Source organism: Pleuronectes platessa, chromosome 9, assembly GCF_947347685.1.
Source record: "Pleuronectes platessa chromosome 9, fPlePla1.1, whole genome shotgun sequence".
Classification (NCBI taxonomy): Eukaryota; Metazoa; Chordata; class Actinopteri; order Pleuronectiformes; family Pleuronectidae; genus Pleuronectes; species Pleuronectes platessa.
Genome location: NC_070634.1, coordinates 23,758,940 through 23,772,438, shown reverse-complemented (window position 1 = coordinate 23,772,438; position 13,499 = coordinate 23,758,940). Strand labels below are relative to the sequence as shown.

The 13,499-nt window shown below is 48.3% G+C and overlaps 1 protein-coding gene across 1 annotated transcript in view; it reads right to left on the bottom strand.

The window, feature by feature from the left end:
* syde2 (synapse defective 1, Rho GTPase, homolog 2 (C. elegans)) overlaps positions 1–13,255 on the bottom strand; it is a 45,576-nt gene extending 32,321 nt beyond the window's left edge. Inside the window, exons 1-3 of the mRNA XM_053430797.1 lie at positions 10,795–13,255; positions 1,381–1,860; positions 874–1,249 (exon numbers count right to left, since the gene is read on the bottom strand). Of these exons, the coding sequence (XP_053286772.1) occupies positions 874–1,249; positions 1,381–1,860; positions 10,795–12,990 (3,052 nt within the window). The 5' untranslated portion in view covers positions 12,991–13,255. The remainder of the gene's footprint in view (positions 1–873; positions 1,250–1,380; positions 1,861–10,794) is intronic.
* Between the last annotated feature and the right edge of the window lie 244 nt (positions 13,256–13,499).

Below are 13,499 nucleotides of genomic sequence, written 5' to 3'. Positions count from 1 at the left end.
ATGTTGCCACATCAGAGAGAACAAAAAAGTCGGAAGTTAGGAAAAGACGGAGCGAGCTTATTAAGAGACAGGGAGCCGCGTGCTGGCTGTCATCATTACACCGCCGCTATACAACACAGTTGGCAAGAATTTACACCCACACACAAATGCATCAGAAAAGTGCAGAGAGCATCTAAATCCATTCACACGTATAAATAAGTGTCTTGTGTGTGTGTGTGTGTGTGTGTGTGTGTGTGTGTGTGTGTGGTGTGTGTGTGTGTGTTTGTCTGTACAAACTGCAGAGACACGTATTCAACTGTGGACTGAAAATCTTTAACAACCACCAATTTACCAGGTTCGCAGCCCTCGGTGTGACCTGCACTCACACGTAAATGGATATTCTTTCCTTTCAGGAATGCCGGCGCCAAATTCCTCCTGGCTAGTGTCTGTCTGAGTTTAACTAATGAGGGACACTGATATGGAGTGATATGATTAGAGCGCTACAGCTAGTGTCTACACCGATCAAACACAACAGCACAAGAAAGAACTCAGCTACGGCTTTTTTTCTCAGAGATTGTGGAGGAATTTGAGATTTTAATCCCAGTAAGACAAAAATGTCGGTCCCTTGTACTTTATATAACGTATATATGATCAGAGGGATAGTGAACCAGCTGAATAAGTCTGTTTATCCTTTAATTGGACACGTTTCAACACTAGCTGTGATTAAGGTGTGCACAGCCGCAGAACTCCGCCCACAGACGCAGACCGGGGAACAACACGAGCGACAGTAACTGGTTCTCGAGAAACTGCCTGAAACAAGTGAGGGAAAGAGTCAATGAAGACGGAAAGTAAGAATGAGAGAAGGTGTGGGTGGCTTTCTGTTTTTTACTTCACCTGTGACTCTGCTGCTGGAAGGCCCCCCCTCCTCCTGAGGTTTGCACGCGAGCATCTGTCTGTGCAGATGTGGTGCCTCTGTGGAATGTACAGCATTGCCCTGACTCCCGTCTCCCAAGCCGCCACCGACGCCTTCAACGAGCACCTCTGGCACTCCGCTGCCCCCGTGACTCACGTCCCCGGCCCTGCTGGGCCTCCGCTCGAGCTCCGTCCGGAGGGGCACCAGCAGCCGCACGGAGGGTCGGTTAGCCGAGTCCGCGTCGTCGTCCTCGGGGATCGGGTTGTACCAGATCTCCCCCTCGTCGTCTGCGTCGTTCTCCTCGGCAGGGTCCACCCCCCGAGGGAAAGGAGACACCTTGGCCTGACCGACGATGACCTGAGTAAAGAAGGAGCCAAATATCAAGGTTGAGGAAAACGTGAGATAAAGCGTGAACAACAACCTCATGCTGGATGTTGTGTAACCTCCATAAATCTCACCCCTGTGGACAGAAAGCTGTTGACGCTAACCTGAGGCAGCTGTAGGCGGACCGGCCGCGGCGGGGCTCCCCCAGAGGGTCTCAGGTGGTCTGGGGAGGGACTGGGAGGAGGTGGAGGCTGATGGGAGCCCTCCTCCTCAGCTCCCAGCATTCCCTGCAGCTCGTCCTTGGGGCAGTGACCCTTCCCGTGGGAGCTCTGCTGCAGCCAGTTGCGCTTCTTGGAGACGGTGATGGTGGTGAGCGGCGGCCTCCGTGACGAGGGCTCGGCCGCTCTGGCCACCTCGCGGCCGTTAGCGAAGGGGGTTTGGACATTCTCAATGAAAGCTGAAGGGGGCGACGGAGAGAGAGAGAGAGAGAATGTGAGCAAAACAACTTCCTGAAACGAGACAGAAAAATAAATCATTTGATTTGCATTGAAAAACAATAAATCCTCATTCGTCCTCAGAAAACAGTCTGAACCTTTTCCAGGTGAAGAAAACATCTGCATCAAGAAACCAGAGGTGCTGAACCACTAAACGATGCCATTGGGCTTTAAAGAGTTCTCCTCTCATTCTGGTCTCATCTCATCGTGACGCGTTTCTGGACGGAACATTATCGAATAGTTTTTAATGGTCAATGTCAAAGATTCAATCCACCGCATGATTTTAGGGGATGCTTATCTTCAATCACAGCAACATAACAAAATAAAATAGAAGAGAAAGAACCGCTGGCATTACAGCTGTGGAAATATATTGGAAGGGGGAGGTGTGTGTGTGTGTGTACAGAGAGGGGGTTTACAATGTGTAGAGCCGGTGGCGACATGTGCACTGTGAAAAAGGACAAAGAATAGAGATGGTGACATGGTGCCTTTATGTGCCAAACAAAAGCAACAAAAAAAAAGCGCCTGCATAGCTTCAAGTGTGTCAAGAATTTAGTTTTTAGGGTAGAAATCAAAAAGCTGCTCGACAAATCATCTGACCTGCTTTTCGAAAAACAGCCTCCGGGTGTGGGTGTGTGTGCGTGTGTGTGTGCGTATACGTGTGCATGTGTGTGTGTGTGTACGTGTTTGTGTGTTGGTGTGTGTGTGTGTGTGTGTGTGTGTGTGTGTGGTGCTGAGGGCAGGGTCTTGCTCGAACATGTACAGCAGCCTCGTGTTAAAGACTGTTTTGATCGGCGGCAGCTTCCACATGCTCTAATGACAACTTTTCTCTTTTCCTCAAGGAAGTTCACCTCATGCACGTCCACCAAATTACAGATCAGGTAGTGTTTTCACTTTAAGAAATAAAACTATAACTCAGGGGCATCCAGTGTGAGCATGAGCATGTGCGATTGTCAGAATGAATCCGTCAGAATGAGCCTCAACAGGGGGTTTTCTTCTCTTGTATTATTAATTCAGAGCAGTGCAGGGGGAAGAACACAGGAGGTACATTTAAAAAAAAAAAAATCACATGGTTTCCAATTACATAACGTCGGCTCAATAGATTGAGGCTAATGTACTTTTGTGCTTCACTGCTTTTATTGACAAAAGCCTGAAAGTGGCACAGAGAGAGCAGAGGGCTCCGCTGGGGATTTGCTTTTCCCTGAAAGTCGGGCGGCTCTCTCAGCTCTCCTGTGATCTACAAGGCAACTTCCATAAAGCAACTATTGACTCGAGATAATCGACGGCCTCAAAATCCCATAAAACACCCAACTTTGCAGTTCCACGAATGACAACAAAAACAAGTCCCGGTCTTTATGACGAGCATGAAGTGGAGTGAAGCGGATTTTTGCTGGGACGCCATTCCTCCACGTTCCAGCTAATTATATAAGACAATGCTGGATGTATAAAACAGCTTTCAGAGGCTAGTACGGAGGCCACTTTGAGGGCGTCCCTAATCTCAAACACCCCCGTTTCAGCTTCCAACAGACCACCGCACTGCGACGATGCAAAGACACATCTTGAAGTCTTTCTTCCTTCCTCTTTATGTTTAATTTACAGACGGTTTTCCAGCCTGAAACGTGTTTCTATGACCGGAGCCGGCATCGTGCTTCCATTAGTCGGGATTAGGAGTTGATGTTGTGTTTGAGGAGCCGGAGCTGAGCCGACTCCCGACTGAAGGAGAGACGTATGTTTTCTGCCTCTGTGCTGACTGAGTTAATGTGTAGGCGGGAGCTTGCAGGCTGTAATAACCCGTCACAGTTTGTTTTCAGCTGTTCTGAGCTGGCAGCTCCTCGTACAACTCTAAACACTGTGTACTAGAAGAAAATTTATATTTACACGAGAGGAAACCTACAGAGATGCACGGGAGCTTTAAACTGTTTTGTAAACTTACTTTATGGAAGTTCACTCAAAGGGTTTGACGACCGACATGTGTTCAAAACTACAGGCTCTTACAGACATCTAATTAATAGTTAGCAAGGGGAACTTTCTCTTCACCAGATGAACTCATCCCCCTCCAACCTGAACAGAGACAGCAGAGTTCTCTGGAGTCTGGGCACATTAAACACAGGCAAAAAAATATTCCTAAAAATACATATTTTGAGTCACAAAATCTGGATCATTGTCCTGATCTGTTCATAGACAAAAGTCATCTATAGATGCATGATTGTGTTCATGAATATACCTGCATCAACCCTTGAGAAATTTACAAAACACGCACAATGTTAAAGAAAGTGGGAAAAAAAACATCCAGGATGTTCCTCCTCTAAAGAATCTGCTCCAAAAGTTAATGGTTTCATCCTCAGCCCATTCCGCACCAGTCTACCAAGTGTCAATAAAATCAGGTTATGAGTTTTTGTGTAATCCTGTTCACAAGTTCAGCAAAATGACCCTAACGGAAAACTGTTAATTATAACCTTCATAGGGCGGAAGTGTTATATTAAACTGCTTTAGGTTGGGTAATTAATATATAATAGATTGTAAATTAAGTAAATATGACATAAGTAAAATTATAAAAAACTTGAACGCTGCTGTTATAGACACAAATACTATAAAGTTTGCTTCATTAACAAATATCACACATGAGGAGGAACAAAATAAACTGTATGAATTAGGGGGGTTAATATTACGTGAAAATGTAAACAAGCATTACATCAATTGCAGATTCACTTCTCTAAGAGAAAGAGGGAACGATTTTTAAGACCAAGACAAACTCTGCTGCCAACGCTCTGCTAACGCAAGACTAAACAGAGGTGAGGTGGTTGTGCGTGGAGTTGTTGTCAGCATGCCATCTTCTTCCAGGGGTCTATCATAACTGGAAGAGGAAGCGTGTTCCGACATGAGCAGCATTCCAGACCACAGCTCCAGATTTGCAGCCTCGCCGGTGTCACACTGCTTCTCCGGGAGCAACACCTTCCCTGAGCAGCGGCAGCAGGCGACTGCTTCAGATTAATAAGTGAGATTTTAGCAATTTTCACTGCTGACACATACAGAGCCGTCAGATCCTCCTGCTCTCAGCTTTTTCTCTATCAGCACATCAGTATTTCTGCATTTCTATAACTTGGAGTGTGGCAGAGAATCCCTGTAGTGCAGTATTCAGCCTGAAGAAAAGCGATTAGGGAATCTCTGGGTTTGTTCTTCCCGAAAAAATTCTATTTTAAACAGTTCACAGGGAGTTTTCTTCAAGATAAGACATCTCTAAAGGTGGTGGCTCCAAACTGTGATTAAAAATACTTCTCTTAGGCTCAGGCACAGAAATACAAAAGCTTCAAGTGGAGGTGGAAGATTAGAAAAAGTTTTATTTGAAGCCATTAACAAAAACTAACCATTAACTTATGGATTACAAATAACTACAATTACTCAATCGTCTTCATCGTCTGCTTTTGTTAATAGTATCTTGTTTATTTATCTTATTTAATAGTAAAATGGAAATATTGAGTTCTGCAACTTTCACATTCTAAAAATCCAACTTGTAACTTATTCATCAGGAAAAAATGGAATCCAACAGAATATCAATAAAGAAAAAACAGTATGGGCAGTGAGAGGAAAGATTTTAAAAACCTTCTATTTAGGTAAAATGTTCATTTACACCTCTAATCACGTGAGATCAGAACTCTTCTAGCGAGTCAAAGTAAGAAAACAGCTCAGTTGTTTTTTGGCGTGAGAGACTGGTGACCCTCAACTATCTATACACACAATGCAGAGCGAAAGAGAAGCCTCGTCTATTGGACTTTCGTGACAGCTCATCATACGTGTTCGCTCGGAGCAAACTCGCACCCCTGACCCGGAGGCAGCAGATGGTCCGAGCGCGTCTGCGTGAGAGACCTGAAGGGAGCATGGCAGCGAGGGAGAGGTGCACGGGGCGGAGCGCTGTGGGTTTGTCTGAGGTGCTGAAAGGAATGCAAACTTGTAAAGAAGGACGCTGATTTCCTGAATGTGCTGGTATGAACCTGTGCCATGTGAGCCTGACAGTAAAACCCAATTATACTCACTCACGTCTAAATCTCTTGAGTGACTGAATCTGGGGGGTTTCTCCTCAAAGACAAACAACAACACTTAATCCACTTTCCCATAGGCTTCTCTCTTATTTCCTGGATTCCTTTTTCCTTCTTGAAGCCTCCTCTCTCTTTATAAGAGCAAAACACACACCAGCTCGTTTTCTCCTCGACACAGACAACACTCTGTTGTGTATACAGAGTTTCTTCAACCCCCCCCACCCCCCAAACCCTCCTTCACAGGGAATCTTTTGCTGTGTGCCATACATTCCTGCTGCCTCTCATTCAAATGGTAATCAGGATTCTCAGTGTAGATTTTTCTTTTTCTACCTTGTACAGAGCTGAGATCGTCCGGGGTCGCGTCACATGTCAACACTTGTCTGCTAAATACCAATATCACAACTTCTAGAGCTGAAGAACAAATTCCTGTCAATGTGGCCCTGCTCCTCCAGTCGCCCCTCTGTCCTATACCTCTTTAAACATTTTTAAAGGAGAGACTATAATCTAAAAAAAGAGAGAATGCAAATCTCCGAGTCAGTTGCTCAGGACATTGTCTGGAACTTGTCCGGCTAGGCCCTTGTTAAATGTGAGCCTCTGCAAGAACAGAGCTGAAAGAATAAGAATATCTCAGGATGGAGAAGAGATGCAGTAGACTTTGAAGATGACGACAATGATGACAACTTGGAAAGACAAAAAGATTTGTGAGCCTTTGGCGACGACACTGGTGTCGATACGCGCAATTTATATTCATGAATGATCTACACCCGGGTGCGACCCCTCACCTGGAGGCTCTAGGAATGTTCTGGAAATGACTAAACACAATCAAAGTTTGTTTTACTGCTAACGGTCATTAACCACCTCATCACGCTGCGTGTGTCTGCCACACACTGAGACAGCATCCCGTGAGTCATCCAGCTCGTAAACCCCCCTGGTATGAACCCTGATGCCTCAGGTTTCTGCGCCATCACCCGATCCATCTTTAGAGCTACCATCCTCCATAAATCTGTCCGAGTGCAGACAAACCCGACAAGACAAATTATTCAACTCCCACCATCAGACATGTGTGTTTATGTGAGGGGGGGGGGGGGGGGACGGCAGCTTGGTAACAAGGTGTTTGGCAGAATTCAGAGAACAAACACAAAGTCGTTCTGACACGACCTGACAGCAGTCGAGGAGGATTGTGTTACACCCGCACCTTCAACCTCAGAGATATTGTGAATCCACTGAGGAGGCAGGAAGTAAAGTCATCGAAATGTTGAGCAATACATCGTAAACCTAATCCTGACTTTACTTCATACCTATCATACCTGTGTGTTTTGCTTTTAGAGGAATTGTTGGACATTGCAGTGAAGCTAGCCCGGCCCGTTGTAACAGCAATGAAATCTGGCTCCCAACAACTCAAAAGCTTACGGAGCCCAGTGAGAGAAACTTTTCCCTAGATCTCTAGAAATGTTTGTGTAATCATTGGAAAGCTTTGCGAGATCCTGAGAAAATGTTTGCGAGACAGCACATGTTCTTTGCATTGTGCACAGACACATCCGCCGGTAACCTTGAAGCTGTCCGGAGCACCGCAGTTGGTTGGTAATGAATTCAACCGGGTCAGAGGCTTTGCAGGGAAACTGTCCCCTTGCACTGAGAATCCTTCTCGGACATCTCTCATGCAAAGTGCATCAACATCTAACATAAGTTTCTCAGGATCGTGCAAAATGCAAAAAGAGCTTGACGGGAAAAGTTAATCTATTATTTTCATCTTTCCATGTCTCTTGTAGGGCATCGTTTTAGTGATAATTTAGACCAGGTCCTAGAGGCAGCCAGTGGGATCACGTTCCTCTGCCAGAAAGCAAAGAAACCTGCCTTCCACTTTATTTCCCTTCACTGCAGCTTTTTGCTGCAGAGGCCAATATTTCCAGCCCTGTAAACTCAGGATGACTGTTCTCTTAGTACTACTAGAACCAGAGGACTGAAAGAAACAGAAATAAACAAAAAAGTCCTCTCTGCCTGCAGGGAGTGAGAGTGGGTGGGAGACCTCCTCTCTCTGTGGTGTTGATGGCTCCGTCTCATCTTCACGTTTGACTGACACACTGCTCCTGAGCTCAGTTCTGGCCAAAACATGACTCCTGGATCCTGCCTTCCGGCACGCCACTGCTCTGCCGCAGCCCACCACAACAACACTATAAATCCTCCAGCTGCAGATACAAACGAGCACGCTCGATACAGAGACGTGCACATTCCTGCCGATGTGCACAGTATCCCTCAGACACACATCTATGAGAAGTGACACGCTTGGCTGTGGGTGATCGCAAAACAATTTACACCATAATTAAAGGACAAGCCAGAACAAAAATGAATTAGCTCCTGTCTAATTAAGCCTATATCTTGTCTGGTGTCTTAATAGTGAGGTTTAATTTCCGAGCAACACTCCAGGGGATGAGCAGGAGTATTTTTAGAAAAGTCTGAAATATACAAAATTATTAACATAAATTAAGAGTGGACCCAAAAACCTCAATGAAGATTTTCCGGCCAAGACAAGCAGTTCACCGGAGCTTTTGAAAGCTTCTGGCATTTCTTTCTTTTTTCTTTTAAATGGCTCTTTGTGAGGCCCTGAGAGGCCCATGGTGCCGATGTAAGCCCAGAGCTGACCTTAATAAATACTTAATCGCCGTTCATTTTGTTCATTCATGGCAAAGAATTAAGTGACACAACGCAAACAGGTTAAACAACAGGAATGGCATCCTAAATATTCAACCTAAAGTCCCTTTAAAATGCAAGTTACCATGGAGCTGTCCAGAGCAAACGACTGGGGAGGAAAGTGACATGACAGCCAACCCCCCTCTCCCCAACAAACACACACACGCACACACACACACACACAACTACCACAAAGAATAACTGCAGTGGCTTTTCTCCTGCTTCGGATTCCTCTGGCCACAGCTGTGGAAAAGTTCAGTGGGGGAAAAGAGAGAGGGGGACGCTGTTCAAAATGGGGTTAGGGGAAAAAATGAGACTCGTGTGGGGAAGAAACCTCGGAAACTAATATCGAGAAGGTCCCGTCCTCATTTTAACCAAAAGGCAGCAGAGGAAAGAGCCGGAGGAATAAGAGTTGCAGGGCCAACGGCGGCTGGAGGCCAAACCCGGAAGGTTCCGCTCAGCAGCTTTAGAGCTCTCACTCTATTTCGAGCAGCACGGAGACCTGACAGTCCAACAGAGGCCAGCGCACATGGCAGCACATCCATCTGCACGCTCATAAACATCCAAACACACACACAACTTTTACAGAGGGAGAGAAAAATGAATGGCAGAAAAAAAAAAAGGTTTCTATATTTCCACAATTCTCTACAACAAATGTCCATACAAAGTTTCCCAGAGAGGCACGATTCCCAGCCTTGTTTGCAGTCAGCTCAGGTCAGCATTGACTCAGAGTGTAACTCATTCTGTAAAATCAATGAAATGGTCACTAAATAAATAAGCAGTGTGAAAATAGAGTAATAGAGCCGAGCATCATGGCAAGGTGGCTGCAAAGTTTACCAAATTTCCCCCGGGATCAATAAGGTTCTTATCCATCTATTGATCTGAGCATTAATTCCTGCCAATGCTTTTAAAAGTGGCTAAAGAGACCTTGTGCCAAGACTCTTGGTCAATTAAAGTGTCCGAGGTCAAGGATGAAGTGTTGGTCTTAACCTTTGTGGCAAAATAATTGATGAATTGAGTGAGCGATTCTAATAGAGTACACCTTTATGCCAAGTTAATATCTATATACCTACTCAGCTCTGCAAAGAGGAAATAACCAAAGTGGCTCAGACCTCTCAGAACAGTATCTGTTCAAGCTCTTGCAGAGAACGACAGGTAGAAGACGAGGAGAGGGCCGATGAGGGAGAGGTGGCGATCGGGAGTGAAGGATGGAGGCAACACTAAGGCCGGTACGAGGAAGGAGCATCTACCAGAGACAGCATGACGGTGAGGTAAGTACAACAACCTCAGACGACTGAGGAGAGACACAAAGCCGAACGTGTAGGTTCGCTCAGCTTCTGTTTCACAAACCCCCGGTTGCTATTGTTTATCAAAGCCATTTGGTCAGTTACCATCCGTTAAATACCGAACTTTCTTTCTAGCTTTGCCCAGATATGTTGTTGGTGTGATGTTAAACCCTCTCAACCCTCTGACTGCAGCTGCTCGATCTCGGAAACAGTCACGTCCTCTCTACATGTTTGACCTATGAAGCAGAGCCTCTAGTAACAGTTCACCGTCTCGTTTGTCTGTACAATGTGTGAAGGGTCTGTTCGCCAATAAGACCTGAAAACACAAGTTTGCTAGCAAAGTGGATTCATTTGGACAAATGCATGATTCAAAATACTATGCAATGCTAATGTTGCCTTGCTCGTTAGTTTAACTGTACACTTAGGGTCCTAGCCTATTCAGTTTCTTACTGAAGAAACTGAATATTCGTTTTCACGCTCTGTAGTCCCCCAGTGGGTCATTGGGGCGGAGCTTCTGAAGGAGCACTGAAGCGAGGGGTTTGTTTGTTTTGGTGTCGAGTTCAAATGTCAAACAGTCTCCGGGATTAACAAGCTGAGAAAAACGGAAAGTTTAACGGCAACAAATTTCAGACCAAACCGGGGGGGGGGGGGGCTGCTTCTGCTGAGGAGGACATTGGGTGATGTCACTGAACTGCTGTTAAATACCAGAGGAAATGTATTTGAGCTTAATTTACATCCCATCCATTGCTAATTAAAGCTGAACTGAGAAAACTTACATGGTTTCAGGACACAGATGTTTTCATATACTCAAAACCTCATCACAGGCAGAATATAAAAGCATGGTTAGAAAAATCCTTTGTCATTTTGAACATATTCAAACATTATATACATATACACACAAACCCACCACCACCACCAAAACCACCGCCGCAGCTATAAGAAGAGAGTGAGTTAGTTGTTACTGATCTATACTGTGAGTGATCCGACCTACAACATGATGTGTGATTAATTCAGTGTTAAAATGCACCTAAATTAGTAAGAAGGACAGAACCCGCCACCGGTTAGAGAGTCGTAAAAAAGAAAGCAAAGAGATCTGAGGTGTCCCGTCCCTTTGCTTTGCATCCAGAAGAGGAGGAGTGCAGTGTGGACCACCACCAGACGGAGTTTACTATGAGTGGAGGAGGATGATAACAATCAGACGTGAGGAAGGAGGGTGAGAGGTCTCTGATCTTAGAGGATCCACGGGAGCTGAGGCGACTCCGTGTAGCCTTCCTACCTGGCTGCTGCTGCTGCTGCTGCTGCTGTTGCTGTTGAGGTGACTTGACCGTCGGGGGTTTAGCCTTCCCAGACTTGACCTCTCGGCCTGGTGTCTGGAACCCAGGTTTGGACCCAACAGGGTTAGCCTGGGGACAGGGGCGCTCCTGGCTCTGGCCTCCACCACGAGGCAAAGACGAGCCCTCTATGCGCTGCTTCATCTCTGAAGACAGCAAGCGGCCTTTGTGCATCCACTCCTGCATCTTGTTGACGGTGACCCCGTGGCCCTTGTTGAGAGCGTTGGGCCCCTGAGCGTGGGCTCCACTCAGCTCCTGCTTGTTGTGACTCTGATGTGTGGAAGCCTCGGCGTTGCTGTCCGAGGATCCAGTGAGGCTGTTGACCGAGCCGCTGCTCTCATTGAGCGGCCTGCCCCGGTCCTCCTCTCCACCAGGCTCTTGTAGGAGATCATCGCTGCTGATGGCGTTGCTGTCCGACAGCTCGCCCACGTCTCCGACCTCCTCTTTAGCTTCTGTGCCCTCTTTATCAGAGCAGATACCTGGGTTCTGTGTTCCAGGAGCCCTGACACATACCGAGACGCCACCTGGGTACCTGATGGCCCCGTCACTAGCCGAGCGCAGTAACGTTGGTCTCATCTCGGTATGTGTCAGGTTCACCATGCTCTTACTGTTCAGCCTGGTTCTGAGGCCTGACTCGGGGTTCCCACTGATGCAGAGCAGGACCGAGTCGGTGTCAGACACCTGCTGAGGGCTGTGGTCTCCTCCTGAGGACCAGGAGTCACTGTCCATGTTCTTGGCCGACAGCCTGGAGCACAGACTGTCTCTTGAGTGGCTGCTGCAGGAGGAGGTGGCCTGCTGCTCCGTCGAACCACCACCGACCTGCTGCACGTCCAGGTTGATGTCATTCATAGCGTTGATGAGAAGGTAGTAAGCTTCCTGCAGCTGGTTCCTCAGCCTGTCCGTCTCCTGAGCACTGCCGCCTCTGTCCCGACCCGACGGGGGCAGGTCTGCAGCCTCGCATCGATCACTGTTCACTCTGATAGTTTCATAAAAAGGCAGAATTTCATTGTCATAGTAATCCTCGTCCTCGCTGTCCCCGGGGTATCTGAGCGAGGCCTGCGTGGCGCACGGAGATGCCCTGTTGATGTCGCATATCTCTAACTCTGTTGGGAAAAACGTGGGGCTCAGCAGCCCCCCCACGGTCCCCCTAACGTCCCCTGCGAACTCTGGCCCGTAGCTCTCGATATTTCTGATTAAAATGTTTTCCTGCGTGTTCCGTGGCACGCAGTTTGGATCCACGAGTTCCGCGCAACGTGCCTCCGGAGTCGGGTTGTTGTCAGAGCTCCAGTTGGCGTTGTGTCCGTGCAGGGCCCCCGCGGCCGCTGCCATGTGCCGGGACACGGCTCCGTCCCCGGGCTCCGTCCCGGCACCAGCAGCGGGAGCGACCCGGTTCTCTGGAGGAGCTTCCCCGGCCCCGGTCTGCGGCTCAACCCGGCGCATAACGCGGTTTGAATTGTCCCCAAACCCGATTGAGTCCCCGACGCTGCGCTGCCGAGGCACCGACACGAAGCGCTTTCTCTGGACCCCCGCCGGCGAGCCCGCGGTTTCCCCGGCCGGTCTCAGCCCCCGGTGGCTCTCGTCCGCCTCCCCGGAGACACGACCCCCGACCCCCGGGAGCTGCTCGTTAACCCGACCCCTGCCCTTGCTGCTCTGCTCCGGGGGACGCGCGCCGGACAACTCGGCTGCGCGACTCTCCCCGAGCCCCACAACGAGCCCCGTGGCCCCGTCAACACAATTCTCGTACGCGCTCATTCTCTCCGCGGTGAGCGACACAACCGGAGCCTCACCGGAGCCTGCCCGCAAAACTTTTTCTTTACCTTCTCGGCTCCCGTCCGCCGCAGCCGCCGCAGCAGCAGATCCGTATCCACCGCCGAGCGTCGCTCCTTTCTTGGATTTCTTCCCCCGGAGTTTCGCTAGTAAAGTCCTCCGCAGAGGATCAGCCATTCCTCCGCGTTCGCCCCCCGGTCGGATTCCTCCCGGGTTCGTTCAGCTCGCGGGCTCCAGAGGGGAAACACCGAGTGGGATCTGCGCGTTCGCCGCCGTCAAAGCTCGCCGGGCGGACGCGCTCCTCTCCATTCTCCGCTGTCACCTCCGCTCTGTCGCCTCGGTTCTCTCCCCCTATCTCTCTCTCTCTCTCTCTCTCTCTCTTTGCACCACCTCTCTCTCTCTCTTTCTCTCTCTCTCTTTCTCTCTCTCTCTTTGCAGGTCTGAACCACCTCTCTCGCTCTCTCTCTCTCTCTCTCTCTCCTTGCACGAGTGCACCACCTCTCTCTCTCTCTCTCTCTCTCTCTCTCTCTCTCTCCTTGCACGAGTGCACCACCTCTCTCTCTCTCTCTCTCTCTCTCTCTCTCTTTGCAGGTCTGAACCACCTCTCTCTCTCTCTTTCTCGCTCTCTTTGCACGACTGAACCACCTCTCTCTCTCTCTCTCTCTCTCTCTCTCTCTCTCTCTCTC